This window comes from Gopherus evgoodei, chromosome 22, assembly GCF_007399415.2.
Source record: "Gopherus evgoodei ecotype Sinaloan lineage chromosome 22, rGopEvg1_v1.p, whole genome shotgun sequence".
NCBI lineage: Eukaryota > Metazoa > Chordata > Testudines > Testudinidae > Gopherus > Gopherus evgoodei.
Genome location: NC_044343.1, coordinates 2,533,996 through 2,555,914, shown reverse-complemented (window position 1 = coordinate 2,555,914; position 21,919 = coordinate 2,533,996). Strand labels below are relative to the sequence as shown.

The 21,919-nt window shown below is 53.1% G+C and overlaps 2 protein-coding genes across 13 annotated transcripts; one reads left to right on the top strand and one right to left on the bottom strand.

Annotated features, from left to right (window-relative positions):
- Nucleotides 1-1,224: 1,224 nt before the first annotated feature.
- On the top strand, nt 1,225-6,926 carry NR2C2AP (nuclear receptor 2C2 associated protein). 3 transcript variants are annotated; one of them, XM_030540391.1, is made up of 6 exons: nt 1,225-1,275; nt 3,019-3,222; nt 3,914-4,004; nt 4,460-4,565; nt 5,386-5,453; nt 6,296-6,926. In XM_030540391.1, the coding sequence occupies exons 2-6, from the start codon at nt 3,182-3,184 to the stop codon at nt 6,410-6,412; spliced, it is 423 nt and encodes a 140-aa protein (XP_030396251.1). In that variant the 5' UTR covers nt 1,225-1,275; nt 3,019-3,181; the 3' UTR covers nt 6,413-6,926. The 3 variants fall into 3 exon arrangements, with proteins under 3 accessions (XP_030396251.1, XP_030396254.1, XP_030396253.1); XM_030540394.1 differs by having other exon boundaries at nt 5,386-5,492; nt 6,298-6,420; XM_030540393.1 differs by lacking the exon at nt 1,225-1,275 and adding an exon at nt 1,324-1,448.
- Nucleotides 6,927-7,465: 539 nt separating this feature from the next.
- RFXANK (regulatory factor X associated ankyrin containing protein) lies at nt 7,466-21,614 on the bottom strand. 10 transcript variants are annotated; one of them, XM_030540382.1, is made up of 10 exons: nt 21,424-21,614; nt 19,590-19,861; nt 18,524-18,607; nt 16,481-16,561; nt 14,839-14,904; nt 13,596-13,696; nt 11,744-11,941; nt 10,942-11,008; nt 10,401-10,481; nt 7,466-9,973 (listed from the first exon to the last, which is right to left on the bottom strand). In XM_030540382.1, exons 2-10 carry the CDS (start codon nt 19,729-19,731, stop codon nt 9,915-9,917), a joined length of 879 nt encoding a protein of 292 aa, XP_030396242.1. In that variant the 5' UTR covers nt 19,732-19,861; nt 21,424-21,614; the 3' UTR covers nt 7,466-9,914. The 10 variants fall into 10 exon arrangements, with proteins under 10 accessions (XP_030396242.1, XP_030396244.1, XP_030396245.1 ...); XM_030540384.1 differs by having other exon boundaries at nt 19,590-19,837; XM_030540385.1 differs by having other exon boundaries at nt 19,590-19,834.
- Nucleotides 21,615-21,919: the final 305 nt, after the last annotated feature.

Below are 21,919 nucleotides of genomic sequence, written 5' to 3'. Positions count from 1 at the left end.
AAATGTCCCATGTGTCTGTTCAGCCACTAGCCAGGGTGGGATTAGCTGCTCAGGGCGAGGATGGGGCACAGGAATAAATGCACTAGCTTCCCCGGGATTTCTCCTTTCCTGTTTGCCTTCTGTAGGGTCGCAATCATCCTCACATTCATGCACGTGTGGAGTCACCCATTCATGCACATGCGGCGGTATGTGCTCAGACACATACTAACATGTGATGTGCATATACATACATTTGTGTACACATGCATGCTCACAGTTAGCTGCACACACATGCACCAATGGCCGTACAGTCGTGACACATCCCTCCACTCACACACACAGACGCTTTTGGTATCTGCATTTTAAAAGCTGCTTTCTGCTGGACGGGTGGTTGCACACATTGAGGTTAATAGTTAAAACTTCCAGGGCGACATCTGCAGCCTTTACACAGAGACCACTGGGGCACTTTGTTACTACACTCCCGTCCTCCTATTGTATCCAGTCCGCTCTGGCCCCACTCCAGTTCTGTAAGATTTACAGGCGTGGCCCTATTTGGCAGGGTCTTGTCACCTTCTTCTGCATGTCAGGGTAGCAGCATTGTCCCCATTTTAGTCAGGGACACAGGCTGGGTCAAGCCAGGAGTGGGAAGTCAGCACTGCTGAAGCCCAGTCCACACTCCATCCCAAAGGCAGGCACAGAACCCAGGAGTCCTGGCACCAAGCCCCTCCCCTCCTCCACCAGACAACACGCCCTTTAATAGCTTTCTTACAGGGGAGTGCTAGAGGCAATAAAATGATGCTGGAGGAGTCATGTATTATCTTGAGGGTCCCATGCAGGGCGTAATTAGTGCCAGGACCTGCCAGGGCTGAGCCCCAGCACCTCTAGGCCTGGCAGTTCAGAGCCACGGCCCTTTTGGCAGGGGTAGAAGGACTGAGAACCAGGACGCCTGGGTTCCTTTGCTAGCTTTGCCAGTGGAGTGCTGCCTAGTGGTTAGAGCAGGGGAGTGGGCACTGGGACCCCCCGGCAGGGGCTAGGAGTCGGGACCCCTGTGTTCTCCAGACTAGCTGTGGGACCCTGGGGGAGCCACCGGGAAGGCAGGGCTGGAGCCCCGCACCCGGGCTCGGGGGCAGAGGGGCCCTGACACGGAACGGTGTCTCTTTAAGAGGCCTCGGCAGCCGCAGGAAGCAGTTCAGGGCTTCCTGGGCAGCCCCGCCCGGAGCCCAGCTCCGCCCCGGCCGGCCGGCGTGCGCCTCTCTCCGGCAGCCGCCAGTCCCCGGGGCGCGCTCGGGAGCCGGGGTAGGTCCGCGGGAGGCTGGGGGCGCTGCTGGGGCACCCAGCGCTGGGCCGTGGAGACACCCTGGGCCGGGGGCGCGCAGAGTCTCCGGCCAGAGGAGCCCTCGGGGGTCAGCCCCTCCTGGGGCCCTGGAACTTCCCCCTGGCAGATCTTTTAGGAAAACATCCGGAGCCATGTAAGCATTGGCCGTGATGGAGCATCCAGCCCCCCACGCGTGGGAAATTCCACTGGTTAATTACCGCCCGCCCCATCAGTCTGCCCCGGATTCGATCTGAGGCTTTGTCTACACTAGCACTTCTGTCGGTCCCCTCCCCGCCCCCGACACAAGTTTCACCGGTGTGGACAGCGCAAGGTCGGCAGGAGACTCTCCTGTGGACGGAGCTCCAGCTGCTCCTTGGTGGTGGTTTAATTTAAACAGAGCTGGGCTCTGCGGGGAGACCTCACAGCAACAGAGCTGCAGCAGTGCGGCTGTAAGGTCCCTAGTGGAGACGTATCTTGCTTCAACTTCCAGCCCTTGGTTCGCGTGTTAGATCTTTTCCTGCTAGACTGAGGGGTCTGTTACAGGGGCTGCTCCAGGCACCAGCGCTCCAAGCCCATGCCTGGGGTGGCAAGCCGCGGGGGGCACTCTGCCGGTCGCCGCTAGGGCGGCAGGCAGGGTGCCTTCGGCGGCAAGCCTGCGGAGGGTCTGCTGGTCCCGTGGCTTCAGCAGACCTCCCGCAAGTCCGCCGAAGCCGCGGGACCAGCGGACCCTCCGTGCTTGGGGCGACAAAATGTCTAGAGCTGCCCCTGCGCTCTACACCCACAGTGTCAGAGCGGGAATAATCCAGGTTCAGCTGATTATTCACCATGACCCTCAGATCTTTTTCAGAGTCCTTCTCTGGATAGAATCCCCCTCCTTAGGTTTGCTATTGATTTTATATAGAAAGGCTCTGAGGCTGCGGTGATGGGCAGCAGGATAAAACCCAAGTCCTTGATGCTAAACCCCTGGGGACTCAGAATAACTGTGCTAGGAGCTGGTATTTTCCAGTTTTGGTCTGAGCCTAAAAGTGGATGCGGGGGGGGGGGGAGAGGAAGGGGGCATTATTAGTGTACATTACATTGGTGTTCACAGGTGCCAGCTGAGAGCGGGCGTGGGGGTGGGGGGAGTTAAGTGTGGGCAAGATCTTTCCAGCCTTTTTTGAGTTAAATGAACACCGGGATGGAAACGCTCCAGTTCTCTGCTTGGAGGAAGTAGCGGGGCGGTGTTTGTGTGTGGATTGTTAACAATCTTGGGGTGCTTTCTTTGCTCTGGGGGGGACACACTGCAAGAGGGGCCAGGTTTTCAGCCTCTGTTTGTTTTCATTCTGCCTCCTCTTGTTTTCACGCAGTCTGTGATTAACTGGTTTGTTTGGGGGGATGTTTTAATCTTGTTTCTGTTTGGGGGTTGCAGATGGTGGGTTGGATCAAAATAGGATCTAGTGGGCCCCAGTCTCTGCAGGTGGGCCCCTGTGCTGCTTGCAGCCTCACTGACTTCAGGTTCTGCCCTTTGCAGGACAGAGGCTGTGGTACTGACCCAGGTGTGGCAGCATCTGCAGCCACCCATACGGTACCGCACATCATTCCTGACCCCCCCCAGCCAAGGCATGGCTGGCTGGCTAAGGCTGCTCTGTGAATAGTGCTACTTGTCTCCTGGAGTCTGCAACTGATTCTGGGGAGCGTTTCCTTCATTTCGGGACCCGTGTTCTGTGACGTTAATTTTTCTGCAGCAAACAGAGAATAGATCCTCTGAACCCTGCAACTCTGCTGCGGCCCCATTACCAGGCGCCCCTCCATCGCAGGCTGCCCCTAGGTGCTTTGGCACTGAATCTCATCAGTGGAGTGTGCTGGAGATTGCCCTGGCTGGAGAGGAGCGATACTTTCAGCAGCGACATGCCCACGGCACCCTTGATCTGCAACAAGACTGTGAGCAGGTGAGTTTTCCTTTCCGTGTCCTGAAGAACATCACTGCCCTGAGTTTTTCCATGCTGTAGTGAACTTGTCCTTGGCGAATGAGTCACGGCGGGAAAGAAAATCCCGCCACGCCCTGAGAAAATGAGCTCTCGGTGGGTTGGTTTCCCCGGTGTACCTGCCCTGGGTCAGAACAGTCATGGATTATGGTTTATTTGCTAATGCCAGCAGCGTGCTAGGCTCTCCACACACAGGGCTGAAGCCCCAAGGAGCTAGGACTGGCTGAGGCTCATGTTGTCACCACCTGGCGGCTCTCTGCTGCCCTGAGTGCAACAAGTTTGATGGCTCTGAGCCTCGTTCCTGCTCAGTGAACGCTCCTGAAGCCACTTGTTATCGGAGTCAGCAGAGACAGGTGGCTCCTGACCTCCCCTCCCCGCCCTCAGAGGGGCTCTGAAGGGTCAGTGTTGTGGGGGATGGGGGTTGGGGGCAGCTTGTTCTGCTGTCAGAGTTGCACCTGCTCTGTGGGACTTCAGGCTCCGGGGCTGCATAGTTGGCACCTTTCCCAAACACCCGGCTCCATCCCAGCCTGGTCTGGGTGCAGCACCACTGTTAGAGACGGTCTCCTGAGAAGTCTGGCCTTGTGGCTGTGGACACCGCGGGAGTACTAGGCATCAGAACCCTGTCCCCTCATGACTCTGGTTTCTGTCTCTGCAGAGTGAGCTCTGTGCTCAACCGGGACGCCAAGCAGTTCGGGAAGAAGCACATGTTCGACGGGAGTGAGGAGACGTGCTGGAACTCGGACCAGGTGAGCTGCACAGACGCCCCCTGTGCTTGTTCTGTCGCAGCAACCATGGAAAATGGAACGATGCACGTCCACCCGCTGGAGCAAACATCCCATCTGAGAATCAGGGAATTGGGTTCTACTGGCTGGCCCAGCTTATGTGAGGGCTATTGCTGAGCACAGAATGGCTGCCATGCTTGCCTCCTCGTGCCCGGCCGCTGTGCCATCGCTCCGCAGTACTGCATGTGCCAGGCGCTGTGCCCTGCCCCAGGGCTCTGCTGTGCCCTAGCTCCAGCCACACAGCGCTGGCCTTGGCTAACCATGGAGGAAGGGGGAGGGGCGCTTTAACCAGTGCTCACTCCCACCTTTACGGGCCTTGCAGGCTCCCTGCAGACTCTGCTCTCGCTGGGTGTAACTGGCCAAGTGGCCCCTGTGGAAAGCTGACTGTAACCTGCGCTCCCGTTTCATTCCTGGCTTAGGGCTCCTCCCAGTGGGTGATGCTGGAATTTCCACAGCCTGTCAAGGTTTCCCAACTCCAGATTCAGTTCCAGGGTGGATTTGCGAGCCAGCTGTGTACACTGGAAGGTAAAGTGCCTCCCCAGCAGGGGAACAACCCGCGGCATTCTATGCCGTTCATTCATGTCAATTGCAGGGTCTCTTTCAGGAATGGGAAGGGCTCTAATTACAGGATAGAGGCAGACTGGGGCTCAGAGGATGTTCTGCTGATGCTGTGGCCACACCAGATGAACTGAGACAAGAACTAATCCAGAGAAAGATCTGTGGCCGATGCACTGTAATTATCTTCAGTTATGCATAAGAGCACTCTGCAGTTCTCCGGTGCCTTTCATGTGAAAGCACCTTGCCAAGGAGCTTGCGACACACTGGATGGCAAATCCACAGCCCGTTGTGTTCACTTCTGCAGCTCAATGGGTGGCCTTGTGCCATGCCTGGCAGTATGTCCAGATGCAGAGGATTGCACTGAACTAGACGTTACAGTATCAACTGTATTTAATTCAGCATAAATCTCTGTAGTGGAATGTCTTTCCCCAGTGCTGGTGTGTGGGAGAACTTTGGTCCAGTTTGAGTTCACAGGGCCTAGAGACGGATCCCATTTTATAACCAAAAAAACTGAAGCCCAGAAAGACGAAGTGATTTGTCTAGGCTAGAGCAGTGAGGGCTAAACAGGTACCTGGACAGATAATCTCTACAGTGCTAAGTGTCAGAACTAGGACTGAAACCCAGTTCTTGGCCTGACCCCCAGTCCTGTACTAAAGCCATAGGAGTGAGAATTTTCAAAAGTGCCAAAGACAGTTGGATGTCCAGTTCCCAGCATAGATCCAGTGATGATGCTAATCTAACTCAGCAGCCAGTGCAGACATTTCCATCCGCTCCTCTTGCTTCTTAGGTGGCAGGAAAGGTGAAGAACTTGTCAAGATATCAGACTTCTACCCTGAGGACATCAATGCCCTGCAGATATCCTTCCCTTCTCACTGGGGGCTCGGTCTGCTGAGTGTATGTGCAACATGCTGCAGGTGGCACGTGACCACCACGGCTAGGGCTGGGTGCGGACGGGAAGTGCAGTGTGAATGCTGATCCATGAGTTCCGCGGGCTAGGTTAGAATGGCTCTTCCATGGAGTATACGCCCAGAAGGCACTGCTGTGATCACCTGGTCTGACCTCCTGTGTGGGACAGGCCATAAGACTTCCTTGAATTAATGCCGGTTTGAAGTCAGGCAGATTGCGGGGGGAGGGATTGTTCAGTGGTTTGAGCATTGGCCTGCTAAACCCGGGGTTGTGAGTTCAATCCTTGAGGGGGCTATTTAGGGATCTGGGGCAAAATCAGTACTTGGTCCTGCTAGTGAAGGCAGGGGGCTGGACTCGATGACCTTTCAGGGTCCCTTCCAGTTCTATGAGATAGGTATAGCTCCATATTATCTTCTAGAAAACCAAGCCATTTTGGTATTAAACCTGCCAGTGATGGAGAATCGACCGCAGCCCTGCATAAGTTGTTTCAATGCTGCACAACATCAACAGGGCAGGGTCTGTCTAACGCAGGCATATCAAAAGGCAGGTGGCCTTAAATCTGTTGGTGCAGGTGCTGGATGGAATCCTTGCACTCTGTGCAGTTTGCAGAGGGTACCAGGGAAGGTGGGGGCATGAGATGAACTTCTTTTGGTGAGAATATAGCACATTCCCTAGCTCACTACCTGCTGTGATTGGGTTGTGCTGGGTGAGTGACTCTCCTGCTGTATTGGAAGTTGTGCGTGTGTCATGGACCCCTCTGCCCTTGTTTCTTCCTTTACTGCTCCGTCCACAGCTTCAGGACAGAAGAAACCATGCTGGATAAACTGAAAATCACCTTTGAGAACAGCACGGATTTCTTCGGGAGAATCATTGTGTATCGCCTCAGTGTCCTCGGGGAAAAGCTCTAACCTGGGACAGAAATGGCAGAACAGCAGCCCATCACCCCCAGTGGGTTTGTTCCCCTGCTGTTTGATCAGCTGGCACTCTGCCTTCCCACCCTGTCCAGTGGGGCCCAGTGACATGAACTGGCATGAAGTGGCATATTTGCCTTAGCAGACAGCACCTCTTACGAGAGAGAAGAGATGCCAGACTTGTTCTGCAATTGAAATGTAGCCATTTGGAAGTAAACCAGGAAACGCTCAGACAGAAAACAGCCGTGGGCATTAACAGAACAAGGCTGGGATCCTGGCCCCCTCCCCACCCAGCTATGGCCTCACAGCAGGATCTAAAGCCCCTGGAAGTGCACCGTGGCGTTCATGGGCTGTCTGCACAGTGCATGACAATCCACACGCTGTATTCTAGTGGCTCGTCACGCGGTGAAGCTCATGTTTAATGGCTGAATAAATGCGTCCTGCCTCCCGGACCACACTGGATTTGGGCAAGCGAGTGGTTCTGTAGAGATTAAACAAATCACATACTGAATTTGGAAGCTGCCTCCTTTCCCCCCAGCTCGGGCCCACTCTGCCCATCCAGTGGGGTCACAGAGGTGGCAGCTCCAGGCTTTGCTCAGAAAGTGGTGTTGAAGAGCTGGGAAGTGTCTGTTCCCCCAGGAACACCTGCTTCCTTAGGGCTCCCGCTCTCAGGGCTGCAGCCCATGAAGCCTGGTGAGTTTCAAGCTCCTACAACTCAGCTGTGATGGAGAATGGGGCTAGCTGCCCTCGTCTCTGCAGGGGACGAGATAGGACCAGAGGGCCTGTGACCAGTTGTCCAAAGTATCATTAACGCCTACATAAAAACAATCAGCCGACCAGTCCACTCGCTCCAGACCTTTTACTTATGGGGGAGACAATCCCACTGCGCCCAATGATCAAGGCTGTGTGCCCCAAAGCACCCTGCCATACCCAGGCAGCAGTGGGGCAGTGCCTGGGGGAGCTCGGTCCATCTGCATGCAGCGTCTGTGCTGTTCAGGGAAGTGCCCAAGCAACTGTAAGTAAGGAGCAGACGATTCCCCCCGTTGATTTGGGGGAGGGGGGTGTCTGATTCTGGTACCGAGCCCAGCCCCCATCACGTAGCCCAGATTCCATTTGAGCTCATTTCTAATACCAATCACCCTGTGCCAACCCTTTTCCACTTTGCACACTCTGCGTTTCTCTCTCTCAAATGGGTCGTTTCTGTGATTTCTTTTTTAAATAAGACGACAATCCTATTTCTCTAGATACGCCCTCCCGAAAGCATCATTGTGTGACTTCAGCATTCAAAGGAAAAGCCGTAAACTAGCCACCCCCATCACGTAGAACAGCCGGGTTTCTGGCTGTTTTGGTTTCACCGTCATTAATTAATCACTGCAGTCCCTCGGTTAAGCAACGCAGTGTGCTAGTTATGTGCCAGAAGCTCTCCAGTCTGATACAAATGAGGTTTCTTTGGGTTCAAAGCTAATGGCTTTGCATGTAATTCAGCTGGTTTCTCTTTTAACTGAAGTCCCAGCTTTGACTGCAGCTGGCAGAGGGTAGTGGTGCACACAAGCATGGACCAGGCCATGGCTAGAGCACCTTAAACAGTCTCATGCTGCCCATGTGACACGGGCTGGTGCAGATGATGCCCAGGTTCTGGGCCTGGGAGAAGGCAGCTGGGCTAGCGGAGGTTTCCATGCAGCAATGGACACTTAAGGAGAAAATGTGGGAGCTCAGCCTGGACCATGTGGACTTTAACGTTGGTGGCTGGATTCTATCGATGAGCGGACGGGGCCGTGCGCAGATGAGCTGACTGGACGGACGGAGATGGCGTGGAGCTGTCTCCAGAGGGCGCCCCAGGGGCCTGCGCAGAGAACTAACGAGGGGCGGTACCTCTGACCCCAGCACTGAAAGGGACAAATGGGAACAGGCGACAGCTGGCGGGGAGAGTCAAGGGCGGTGTTTGATGCGGGAGGCTAAAATAGACATGTGGAAAGGAGTGGAAGTGGGGGGTGTTGCAGGTGATGAACAGGAAAGGCCCCTCAGTGCTGGGGAGAAGAAACTGCGGGGGGGAAGGAAGTCCACCCATGCAGCAGCTTGGAACAATGCTGCAAAGATGCACCATGGTCACTGGAAGGGACCAGGCAGAGACTGCTGCTAATGCTCCCTGCAACGTGCAATTGGTGGCCATGGGATTGACCCCAGTGGGTCCACCAGCACGTGTGTTAGTCCCATCCGTCCGACGCAGCAGCCCGTTCTGGACGGAGAGATGGTGGCTCGCTCATTGGGGCTGCTCTGCAGGCCAGGGCAGCACAGCGGCTCAGGGCTTCCCTGGGATCACTGAGGGACACCTTGTTTTAATCACGGTTGAACTACAGTCGGTAACTGGCCCTTTAAAGAGGTGAGATTTGAAGCACATGCAGTGCTGATGGGAGAGTGATTTAACCATCTACTAACATGTGAAGGGCATAAACCTCAATGAGTGTCACAGGGGGACTGGCCCTTTAAGGGGATTTGCAGGCCCACCTGTAACTAATCTGCTGCTGCCCAGATGATGCTGCAAGGTCTGAAGATACAAGCAGCAGATTTCTCCCCTCCAAAGACACAACAGCTGCCAGGGCGGAACCTGTGTGAATAACAGTTGCTGAGTGTGACTATTTCTCACCAAGCACCATGGTGGAGGGAAGCCCTATGACCAACGAGACTGGTTGTGGGACAGGACTCCCAGCGCTGCTGCCTGTTCTGTCTGCCCTGGGAGCGAGGGTAAGTGCAGCAGGGTGGCATTTTTCAAGCCCTACGTGGCTGGTCTGAATAGCAAGGTGAGGGGGGCTCTGGTTAGGGTTAGGGAGTTTAGCCTGAGGAGGTAGGGAATTGTTGAGCAGAGGGTCTCCCCACTTACCCTGCTTCCCCCAGAGCTCGATTCAGCATGCTGTGCATTGACCTGAACCCTCCCTAAGCCATTGCGACAAGCACGGTCAATGGCCGTGGCGTGGGCTGGGGAAGAGGGTTGCCCCAACAGGGCAGACTTTCAATCCCCCGCTGGCCTCCCTTTGGAAGCCAGCAGGGTTCATCCTCACCCCATTTGAAGAACAGGCAGCATCCCAAAGAGCATTTCTCTGAGCAAGCCCCACTTCCCAACACAGCCCCCACTCCGCGGCTACTGCACTCAGGCAGGGTGCTTTAGGCAATATTTAATACACAGGGGGCAGAGGGAGGCGGCTTGCAGTCTTGTTCGCAGCAGAAATGCAGCTACCTGGACAATTCAGTGTCTCGCTGTGTGTGGGAGGCTTCTCCTTTGCCACCTGCTTGGAGAGTAAACAGCTCCTCCTCCATCAGGGATTTCCTGCCAGCCCAGCTTCTAAAGCTCCCTCCACACCTGCTCGCTTGGCCGTGGCAGCGCAGATCTCCTGCAGGAGCGTCAGCCCTTGGAAAGAGAGAGCGCCTCTGGCCACCTTGTTCCCATGCAGGCTCCGGAGACAGCAGAGCCCTGGTTCTCTCAGCCAGGGAGCACGAGCCAGCATCACTCCAGTTTCTTGGTCTGAAACAGCTTGAGGATGTGGGTCTCAATAACCTGCTGAACTAACGGGCACAAAGAGAAGAGAGACCAGTAAAGTTTAAAACAGGCACAGCTGGAGTGTGGCCAGTCTCTGTGCACTCCCCACGTGGCAGCAACCACTGGGGTTTCTTAGTCGTTCTGCTTCCAGCATCCCCTTGGACGTTGGCAATTTAGACGTGTTTCTGTTTGGCTGACCACGTACCGCACCCAACCCCTCCCTGGCTTGGCCTCTGTGAGCAGCTGGGTGTGAGCTCTGCTGTGTTAATGCCTCTCTAGAGAATCTGATTTTCTGAGCCAAATTCAGGAAGCAGGAAAGTGGGACGATCCCGTGGGCGTGCAGATTAGGGAATACCACAGGTGGCACTCGGCACTGAGGAACCGTACTGGAGTGGGGCAGGGTTTGGGTCCAAACCCCCCCATTCTAGATAGTCCAAAGGGCAGGACACTTGCCTTTCTTGTGTCCCAATGCCACAGCCAGATCCATGGGGGTGTAGCCGGAGTCTGCTTCCGTCGTCAGATCAGCACCGCGAGCTGAAAGCAGACAGGAGCATGTGCTCAGGGGGGATCCCTCTCTACACAGACAGCTCATCTCCCTCTACGGAGCAGTGGGCTCTAGGGCCAGCCTGGGGACTTTGATCTTCCCCGGCTCAGGCTGGGCGCCCACTCTGGGAAATAGCAGAAGGACCACTGTAAATGCTCGGAGCTGAGATGCCGGAGCTGAATGACCTGGCGCGTGACACACAGGCTTTGCCTATCTTGGCCATTCCATGCAGAGACCCAGGACAAGGTGCAAGCACTGGAAACTCGCTGCAGCTTTGGGTCTTGGGAGCCCTGGCTCTGGCCCATCTGTTACGTGCTACTATTTGTCCAGGGACGCACGTCACCTTCTGATACCCAAATAACTCCATGCCTCTCCCCACGTCAGCACTTCCAGGCAGCGTTAGCAGTAAACAGTCAACTTACAAACCAGCATGTGAAAATCTGTTGTTACCTAGTAAAGCCTCGACACACTTCACGTGGTTGCCACGCACAGCATACAGCAATGGGGTGCCTCCGTTCTGCAGGGAGACAGGAGACAGCAGCCCTGAGAGCGCGCCCTGAATGTCACCTGGACGCCAAACGCTCAGGTACCATCAGAACTCAAAGAAATTTCACAGGGTGTCATGCGGCAGCTAAACAGAATCAGCAGCTGTGGGGTGAGCTCAGCTGGCCACCCGGCTCCCACCACCCACCCGCCATAGCAGTGCCCCGAGCAAGTCGCGACGGAAGAACTGTGTAAATTAAGGACTCGATTCTGCTGCTCTTCAGGCTGAGCTGGGAGCTCTGTCTGAGGGGGTGAGATCTCAGCGGCATACCAGGCCTGCCCTTGTGCCACGTCTCGTGGTTTGTGTCTCTCTGGGCTGGCTGGAGCTTTGGGTTTGATTTTTCAAGGCTCTGCATTCTCTGGAGCTTTAGGTGGGTTAGAAGTTCACTTTCAAAGTCATTTTATTTCTAACTGTGTTGGCCTGTAGTTTGTAAACCACCATGGGGAATGAGAAATTGCCTCTCTGAAGGGGCCACTTTAAAGTCTCCTAAGTTCCCCAGGATGGGCAGTTCATTAAAGAAATGATTTTGCCTGGTCCTTGAAGGGGGTATTCAAGACACTACTGGTCCTATGTGGAATCTTAACTGAAAACAGACCATTGGGCTCGATGGGGGGGCAATGAATTTCTCCCCAGCTTGGCACTGGCGTTTCTTTTTCAAATTAATTTCTTTAACCCCCGCCATAAGCAGGATATTTTTTTAAAGCCAACCTTTAGCAACAGCAAAAGCCCAGGATGGCTGTTCCAGGGAGTGATACTGGCAACAAGCACCAGTGCATTTACCCAGTCGTATATATTGATATCCACATCTCTCTCCAGCAGCATGGTCACTATGTCAGTGTATCCTCCGGTGCTGGCCAGCGACAACGCGCTCTCCCGCTCCTTAGCCAGTACGTGGGGGTCCGCACCCTGGGCACAGGACAATGCAGAAGAAAACAGGTCACACACGAATGCACTGGGATGGTCAAAGCTCTGTTTGCTCATGGTTACCACTGCGTGACGTGCCACTTCGCCGGCACACGCATGCCCAGGCTTATCCGCTCACCTGAGTGGCTCCAATTCCCAGAGGAACGGCCATGAGGGGTTCAGAGTACAGGAGGGGGTGCGGGGTGGGGCTGATGGATCCGGGGGGGTGCTCACCTTGGGCGGCTCCCCGCAAGCTGTGACCTGTCCCGGATGCTCGCGGCAGACAGCTCTGCCCACTGCCCCTGCTCCACCCTAAGTGCTGGCTTGGCAGCTCTCATTGCCAGGAACCAGGGCCCATGGGAGATGTGGGGACAGCCCCTGTGGGTGGAGGCAGCGCGCAGACCAGCCTGCCGCACCTCCGCCTAGGAACAGTTGGGACGGGTCACCGCTTGCAGGGAGCCGCTGAAGGTGAGCGCCCCTCGGATCCAGCACCCTGAGCTCCCTCCCGCACCCAAACTCCCTCTCGGAGCCTGTGCCCGCACTCCCTCCCACACCCTGAGCCCCCTCCCACACCCAACTCCCTCACTCTTAATTAACCAGCACTTTTCACTTACCAGCACCCCCCATTCCCCCAGCGTGCCAGACAAAACAGCTTTTACTGTATTTGTTTCCTGGGTAGATACTTAGATTGTGATCAAGTCACTTCTTAACCTTCTTTTTGTTAAAATAAATAGACTCCAGGAGCTCAGTGTATCACTATCAGGCAGATTTTCTAACCCTTTAATCATTCTTGTGGCTCTTCTCTGAACCCTCTGGGGGTAGCAGCTTCCCCTGGATTAAACACCCCATACAACAAGGAATTTTGCTTTGTCCAAAAGCTAACAATAAACCCTCCACTGCTTCAGGACTGTAACTGACACATTTCTAAAGGCCCCAATCAAACGATGCAGCCCGAGGACAATGCAGCACAGAGTTTATTAAACGTAAAAATTCTTGAGCAAAAATACCGGTGGATTATGCAGCTCAGCGATAAGGCGGATCTCAAATTACCAATATGCAGATCTTTAATTACAAACAGCTATTGCGAGTCGCAAGATAAGGCTCTTTAAGCTCCTAACTTAGCCTACAGATGGCTCAATCAGAACTGTCTGATAATAGATGTTGGCAAAACAGTTTTGCAAGGTTAATGCATCTGTTTTGTTCCCCTGGAAAAAAATCCGCTGATAAATCCACCAGTAAAAGCCACCCTGCTGTGAAGACCTGAGATGGAGATAGCATGGCTGGGTGGAAATCCAACTTGCCATGGGGTCAGCAGAGACTTTGCAGTGACACTGATCTTGTCGTCAGATTGATACCGTAACTAGCACAATGGGAAGGGGTGGCAGGGGAAGAGAGATGGGTGCTCAAAGTGACTGGATTTCCAGGGTTAAGTACAACGGACGTGGCCCCTTCATCCCAGAGGGGCTGGGGAAAGCGCTTTGTTTTGTTCCATCAAAACATGGCTGACTAAGCTGAGCGGTTGCCAGGCTCAGCTCCGCTCTGTGCTGTATGGCCAGGAGAGGTCAGCGCAGGGCACTCAATTTTGGGAGAAATCCAGAGGGGCATCTTCGCCCAACCGCTAGCCAATATAAAACCCGGGCTGGCGCTGGGCTCTTACCCAGTCTAGCAGATGACGGACTGTTTCAATCTCCCCAAAGGCAGAGGCCCAGATCAGAGGAGTGAAGCCTCTCTCGTCGGGCTTGTTCACCAAGTTCTCCCCTGAGCAGACAAGAGAAAAAGCGCCTGGTACATAAAGACCATCCACCATTTGCTCCCGTGGTTACAAGAACTCAGGCTCCAGAGGGCTTTGCAGTCAGAAGAATATTCCTCTCCACCCCCTGGTTCAGTAGCATTAGCTGCATTTTGCACATGGGGAAACTGAGGCACAGACTAGTGGCGTGACTTTCCCAAGGTCACAGAGCAGAAGAAGAGGTCAGAGAGGTTCCTGGCTACCACTCCTATGCTCAGGCCGCATGTCACCTGTCTCCCACTGCTCCCAGGGAAGCATTTGTGTCCTTAAAAAAAATTCAGTGCTCTCAAAGAGACAGGCATTTCCCAGTTTGCTCGTGTACCACTCTATCTGTTGCTCTCTTGGGCCTGGAACACTGGCTCAGAGCCTGGCCCCAGGAAGGAAGGGAACAGCAAGGCTCCAGGAGGGATATGGGGGAAGGAAAACAAATCAAGAAGAAAATGGAGGGAAAATACAAAATGAATTTTGGAGAAGAATTGGTGCTACGACGTATGGGAGCACTACCTGATCCCTGGGGAAGAAGGGGTTACTCTCAGCCTCCCCTTAGCCTTGCACAGAGGCAGGCTATCTACTGGCTGCTTGTGAGACAGAGATTGGCCCGTTCTCAGGGGGACGACTACCCTGCTGGTGCTCCAACCAGAGCAGTCGGGGGTTGTGTGAACTGGGCTTGGCTTCCAGGTAGAACTAGCCTCCCTTGAGGAAAAGCTTCTGTGATGGCACCTGGGGTTTCTTCCTGCTGACTCCTCACACCCGGACGCCAGCTATTCAGTGCAATAAATGCAAAGGGAAGGCTGGAGCTGAGGAGAGGCTCAGCCCTTGCAGCCCCCGCTGTGGCCTCCCTTGGCTGTCTGAGCGTTTGCCATGTCTCTAGCCTATCACGCAGAGCCAAACATCACCAGGCAGCTCCCCTGTGATCAAAGTGCTATCGCGTGTCACACGCTTCCTGCTCCAGGAGAGGCCTCTTGAAGCAAAGGGGGAGACCAGCCAGATACGTGCTTAGGACTCTGTGCAGCCATTAAAGTTCTACATCAAAAACTTAAATTGTCCCTAAAAACCAGGATAAAGTGGGCGAAGGAGAAGGGGAGAGAGACGTGAAGTTCGATGCACACACCTTTTCGGAGATACTCTTTCAGCTGACTGAGTTCACCCTGAGCAGCCAACTGGTGGATGGACAAAGCTGGTGTTGGAAAGGAAACAAAATGTTAGAATTACGTCCTTTAGTATTTGCTGTCTGGAGATACAGGCAAGTACGTGTACAGCCTAGGCAAGATCAGGCAGCTGCATTATGGCTTCCCATTCTGTGCTCTGGTGGGAGTGTGGGGTAGAGTCAACTGAGCCAAAATGGGTGAATTAGGAGTTGGGTTTTTTCCTCCTCACTAATCCTGCTCAGAAAACTTGCTCTCACTGAAACGGGATAAAATAAGAAGCATTATTGGGATAAAGATCAGATCTGTAAAAAAACAAAAAAACCCTTGCCTACCTATTAGCTCTACTCCCAGCCTCCCACCAAAAATAATTCTGAGATCCCATTGGAGGACCTCATCTGCAGATGCCAATGCATGGAGTCACTGCAACTCTTCATGCATATTAGTTACACACGTGTTTAGATGTCTGCCAGACTGAGGCCTTGCCTTTTACTACCAGCGCTGCTGCTTGGCATCCGTTTGCCCAGTTAGCCACAAACTGGCTGTCTTTGGCTAGTTCTGCATTCAAGTTCCCGTGCCCTAGCACTGCCTTGCAAGGTTTGGGGTGCAGGAGCTGCAGGGATGTTTACATCTAAACAAAAACTATCACAGATTTTTAAAAGCAGCAAAGAATCCTGTGGCACCTTATAGACTAACAGACGTTTTGGAGCATGAGCTTTCGTGGGTGAATACCCACTTCCTCAGATGCATGCATCTGAGGAAGTGGGTATTCACCCACGAAAGCTCATGCTCCAAAACGTCTGTTAGTCTATAAGGTGCCACAGGATTCTTTGCTGCTTTTACAGATCCAGACTAACACGGCTACCCTCTGATACATCACAGATTTTTGTTTTTTAGTTTCATACAAACATTTCTCCGTTGACATTTCGGTTTGATAAACATTTTGTTTTTAAAAAAATTATCTGTTCAACCTAATCTTTAACTAGCTGAGTGTCCCATTCATACGAGGCAAATACAAACAATACAAATACAATAAAATATCCGACTGATCTTGTTTGAAAGATTTACAACAAAGTTCTCAGCGACTGGGGAGCTATAAAAACATGGGGAAATGACACTTTTTTCGTACCATCACTTACCAGGCTAATTGTTTTAAAACTACCCTGCTATTGGTTAACTAGTGCCGGGGAGGAGGGACGTATCATTAAAACAAATGGGATGCAGTAAAAATGCTCTGGGAACAATTTCACTGTAGGAGGGAGATGCAAGGACAATGTCTCGCTGGATGCCCTGATTAGCACCCCACTGTGGAAACAGTGGGAGTGCCCCATGTGACTTGCAGGAGAAAAGGAGGAAGAGTGGACATCTACTGGTGTCTTAGCTGCAAAAGCTGCTCTCTCCTCTCCCTGGCCCACAGGGCCAAGGACACAGCCTAGTGCAGTGTGTCTCAATGACCAGTCCAGAGATCTCCCAGACACAGTTTAGGAAGGCAGCAAGCTGGTCCCTGGGATCAAAAAGGTTGAGGGACACTGGCCCTAGCACACAAGCATCTTTCCCATCGCAAGTGGCACCTCTGAGCATGTGATCTCACAGCCCTGTGATACTCACTGTCGAGGGTTGCTGGGAGGGCAGAGACCTCGTTGCCTCTCTGTCTGTTTGTCAGGGTGGTCGAATGCTTCAGGGATGTACCTGCCTCGTTTAAACAAAAAGAGTTGAAGTGGTGACCTGTTGCAGAGCAGAACCAGGGTAGTTCCACCTGGGGGAGGTTCCTCCAACAAGGGGCAGATAGCACAGAACTCTGTCCCGCAGGATTCTGGGACGGTCACTGGGAAGCCTAGAACAGCCGAGTCAACGTGAAGCAAGGGGAGCAGCTACAAGCGTTGCTGACGACTCTGTGTTTGGAATATCGCCAGGGTCAGTCATCCATGGGGCTCATGGTTTATCATCACCCAGGAAGGGCTCAGCCATTCTGACTTTACAGAGGACACCAGGGGACAGCACGGACGTTCAGCCACAGTAAAGCGTGTATCTGTGCCAAAGCAGGAGTCCTAGACCATTGTGATACCAGAGGTAGCCATGTTGTGAGGCAGCCCCCCTCAACCCCGCAGAGGTGTGACATCGGCCAGGCCACTCCAGGCTGAGTTTCCACCTGGCCTGACCCAGAGAGATGGATGCAGGCGTGGAGGGGCAGGGAGGCATGAGTCCAAGGGGGAAGACTAGACTGGCTAGGCAAGGAGGCTGGAGTGCAGGGTAGGGTGAAGAGGGGGCAGGGACAAGATGGACGGGACCGAGGCAGAAGACTTTGTGTCCACTGCAGCACATTCCCTTCGAGACCGTGGAAGTTCCCTGACTCTAAATGTTCCTTTGCTGTTAGCAAACAGCTGTGAAACCTGGGGCATTTTTCCCACAGGCCCCATCCTTATTCACTGCACAGGCTGAATGTACTCGGGTTGTGCAGAGGAGGCTGTTGTCTGTAAGGCCCCTGTCTCATTTGTTGCAGAAGCTGACAGGTGTGCAGTGAAGGAGGCAGGGGACTGCAGGAAGAGCACGCAGGGTCTCATGGTTAAGGTGGTTGAATGCAGCCCTGGAGAACTGGATTCTACCCTTGCCTCTGCCAGAGTTCCTGTGTGATGCTGGACAAGTCACTTACATCAGACTTTACGCGGGTGGCCACTAATTGTGCATGCCTCATTTTCTGGGGGCCCACCTGACCCCCTGGGGTCTGACATACAGAAGAGCTGAAGTCAATGGGAGCTGTTCTTTGAACGTCTGAAATGTTCTTTAATGCTAAGGACTCTGAAAAATCAGCCCTCTCCCTTTCAGATTGGGCACCCACAATTACTGGACACTTTTATCCTATTCTCTCTGTGCTTCAGTTCCCCACCTGTACTATGGTAACAATAATCCTCTCAGCTCACAGGGGTGTTATGAAGCCAAATTCATTCATGTTTGTAAAACACTCCGATGCCACAGTGAAGAATATTGCAGAAAAGCCCATGAGGAAATTCTAATTCTGTATTCAGAGCAGGGTTAGAATAGTGCGCAGTAAATAAGGCCTGGGGACACACCAAGCGGTGAGCAGAAAATAGAATATTGACAAGCTGCTCATTCGCATAGCACCAGCCATCCTGGGCACTGCATGAGGCAGGGTTTTGGTGTTCAAAATAGCATGTGATCACGTAATTAAATACTGTGTCATAATGCACACGCACATAGCAGGCCAAGTTAGGTTGCACAGACAACCTTAATTCTGGCATTTCCTACCTTCTGAAAGCTTGTCTTTCTAACCTGAATGTTTATTTACCATATTTTAATGCAATTTCCTAAGGTCTTTAAAGAAGGAAAACTTGGGAAAAATTCAAAAAAAAAAAAAAGCCACCCAAAAAATCCATGATCTTTGGATTCACAGCATGGTCCTCTACTATGTGAACTAATGGAGTAACTGGCAGCAGTAGAAGCTATTATCTTCTATGTGGCCCTGCCCCTAGAGGGGGACAAGACACACACTTTGGTAGTGGGATTCACAGTTATTTGCTGAACACCAAAGAAATGCCAAGACTCTGGAGTCTTGGATCACAGCCTTTCCCAGGAGTGTTTCACAGCAGAAGTTGTGCCTCTGAGAATGTGATCTTGAAGACCTGTGATACTCACTGTCGAGGGTTGCTGGGAGGGCAGAAACCTCGATGCCTCTCTGTCTGTCTATCAGGGTGGTCGAGTGCTTCAGGGAAGCACCTGCTTTGTTTAAAAAAAAAAAAAAAAAAAAGTTAAACTGGTTGAGAATGTGAGTTGTTTCTTGCTGAAGAGCAGAATCTGGGCTAGTGATGTTTCCCAAAAAGAGACTGATACTATATAACATAATGCAACGAACAAGTTACACAGCACCCATCTTCCAAGCGCTATATGTTTACTAGCTAATCCTTAGGGAATCAATCAATCTTCCTCCCTCTTTTACAGAGAGGAACCAGACTGGAGTTTAAGGCCCAAATCTTCAAAAGTAGCTGTCGACTTTTGGATGCCCAACTTGAGATACCAGGGCCCGTGACACTCCATTAAAAGTTGAGGAAGGCTGCAGTGTTCAGCATCGGTAAATGCCAGGCTTGTGGGGTCTCAAACAGGACACCCACAAACTGACATTCACAAACCCGTGACCACTTTTGCTATCTTTGACCTGAGTGACTTGATCAAGGCTGCACAGAGCTAGGATTAGACTTCAGGAGCTTCGAGTTCCCAGTCCTATGTTCAGTCCTCTAATAACACAACCCACATGTCCTGACCCCCACGCTCCTGCTCCAACCACAGTAGACTTTGCTGCTACTTCTCACTCATACCTTTGTGGAACAGCTGTCCCAGAGGCTGAGGATCCTTCAGGTGCTATCTGTGCACTGCTTGTACGAAGGCACCACTTACTATCCATGTGTTCCTTGGTTATTTGAATGATAGAAGTGGGTTTAGTTCATAGCGGCTGGCCAGAGTCCCCCTGGGGTGGGCTTTATAAGCCCAGCAAGTATGTAAAGGAATGGGTTAATATAGTGGCATGGAGATAATCAGCCATTCCAGACAACTCTTCCTACACTCCCTCTTCTTCTCTCCTAAGAGAACAGCGAGGGATATTCCTCTGCTGCTGGGTTTATCTCCCACTCATGGTGCCCAGTGACTACCAGCTTCTGGATCCATTCCTCCCAGCCACTCCCCACCCCACCAACCCCAGGCAACTAACCGGTTTGTGCAGCAAGGCCTTGGTCAAGATCTGGATTGGCATCGTCCTGCATGCCTGGATACAAATGCAGACACACTGTCGCTGAGCTGTTCTGATCCCCACCAGCAGCCGTGTCCAGATCTCCTGGTGGGATATCTTCCATCGTTCAGTGTTACGCTCCTTCACGTGCTGAATGGTGCTTCTGCTGCTTACCGAGCCCTCTGCAGAGGGGTCGGTGACTGGTTTTTCACCTTCCCTGGATACAGCTGCTGTTACACAAGGAAATATTAAGGCTGGGAAAGTAACAGACAAAATATCTTTTACAGAGATGGACATAGACCTATGTATGCACACTCCTACCAGGGAATGGGCTTCCAAAGAGCTTGACCAGAGTGAAACTCCCAGTGGAACTAATAACTTATTCAATAAGGCAGGAACACAGCTGGGGATTGCAGGGTATATGCTGCAATTATGATTAAAAGTGGATCTGTTCTGCAGAGCCTCTCTGTGGGCATAATCTGGCGCCAACTGAAATCCAGAGGAGTTCTGGCACTGGTTTAAATGGGATTAGGGTTGGGATATATCAGATTTGTGTCTGCACACCCGCTAGGGCACTTCTCCATGCCAAATCACTTGCTCTCGGCACCGAGTCTTGAGCAAGTCAGTGTCGATCAGAAACTCAGAGTTCATTTGTGAAGTCCCATTACACTGATTACTAGCTATGTGTAGTGGTAGCTAGGTGGCTCCCAGGATATTAGAGAGACAAGGTGGAAGAGGCCATATCCTATATTATAGTTGGTCCAGTTAAAGGTATGGCCTCACCCACCCTGGCTCTCTAATTACTCTCTAAGATACTTATATGGCTCCCATTCCTACAGTGAGCACCTCACTATCTTTAAATGCACTTTGCCCCCCCCATGCTGAAAAGATATTCAATTCATCCCATTATACAGATGGGGAAACTGAGGCACAGAGAAGCTAAGCGACTTGCCCTACGCCACGCAGGAAGTCTTTGACAGAACTAGGAATTGAACCTGGGGCTCCCAAGTCTGAGAAGTCAGTACCCAAAAATCAGACTCTCAGCATTTCCTGCTCCAACCATCAGAGACACTTTGGCATCTTGTGCTGAAGAGTTTGTGTTCGTTGCCCCAGGCCCCTGCAGAAATGCTTCTAGGTCAACGCAAGAAATCACCAAGGGGAGGAAAAACCTTCCAACGGTAACAGTTGTGTTTAAGGGCTTTTTGCAAGCAAAGCACTCAAGTTGTGCAAAGCCTGGATCCCAATCCTAACCCCTCCCCTGGGCCAGCCCCAGCCTGCATCTTAGGCCCACATCAGGCGTGCAGAGGACCCCAGTCAGTGGGTCCCAGCCCCTAGGGAGGCGACTCCCAGCCCAGATTGGCTCAGTGCCTCTCTTGCTGGCTGGATTCATGGGGAGCTGTTGGCTCCAGACCCTCCCCCCCCCTTGCAGTAACTTGCAAAGCCTGGTCACGCAGCCAATCCATCTGCCAGAGGGCAAAGACTCCGCTAATGGGTATGGTCCCCTTGGGCATGTGGGCACCTGGCGGCACATCCCACTGCAAGGGGGCAAGGCAGGGCCTTAGCGGGGCTGAAGGCAGCATGGGCAACGTGGGCATTGCTCCCTCCTCCCCCCGAGCCACAGCCTGGCGAGCGGCACCAACTTCTCCCTTTGCATCCGCTACCCTTCCCCACCTGCTGCGCTGTCCACCCGCTCCTCGTGCCCAGATAGAGCCCCGCGGTGCCCCCGCGGCTGGGGGGCCCCAGCGCAGCTCCCCTGGGCCCCCCCTCCCCTTCCGCACTCCAAACTGAAAGTAACTTTTGTTGTCCCACAATGCACCTGAGCCCCGCAGCAGCGGCTGCTGGTGCAGAGCCGGAGCCCGCCTGGCCCTTTAAGAGTCCCGATGGGGCTGCAATGGGGGGAGCAGCTCTGTGCGGGGCGCGTGCATTGCAAAGCTGGGGGCGGGGGGCCCGGAGAGAAGGCTACTCTGCACCGGCTTGGAGCCCCTATCAGCTGACCGGCTGTGGGAAGGGCTTCGCACACAGTCTGGCTTTAAAGGGACAGTCCCTCCCTTTCGGACCGGGCTATGCAGCCCCGCAGTGAGGGGTGACAGGGGGGTTGCCAAACCATCCGGCTGGAGATGCATAGATGTCAAGGGGGGTGTGGGTGGAGTTTATACGGGCAGTGGCCAGACTCGCCTTCCCCCTTATTGCAGGGTAGGTCTGTGAACTTTCTGGGGGTGCAAATAGGACCAAATCTGGACTGATGATGGGCCCCTATTAATGCTTGAACTGGTGCGGTCTGTGCAAACCACCCGGAGAGCTCAAACCAGATT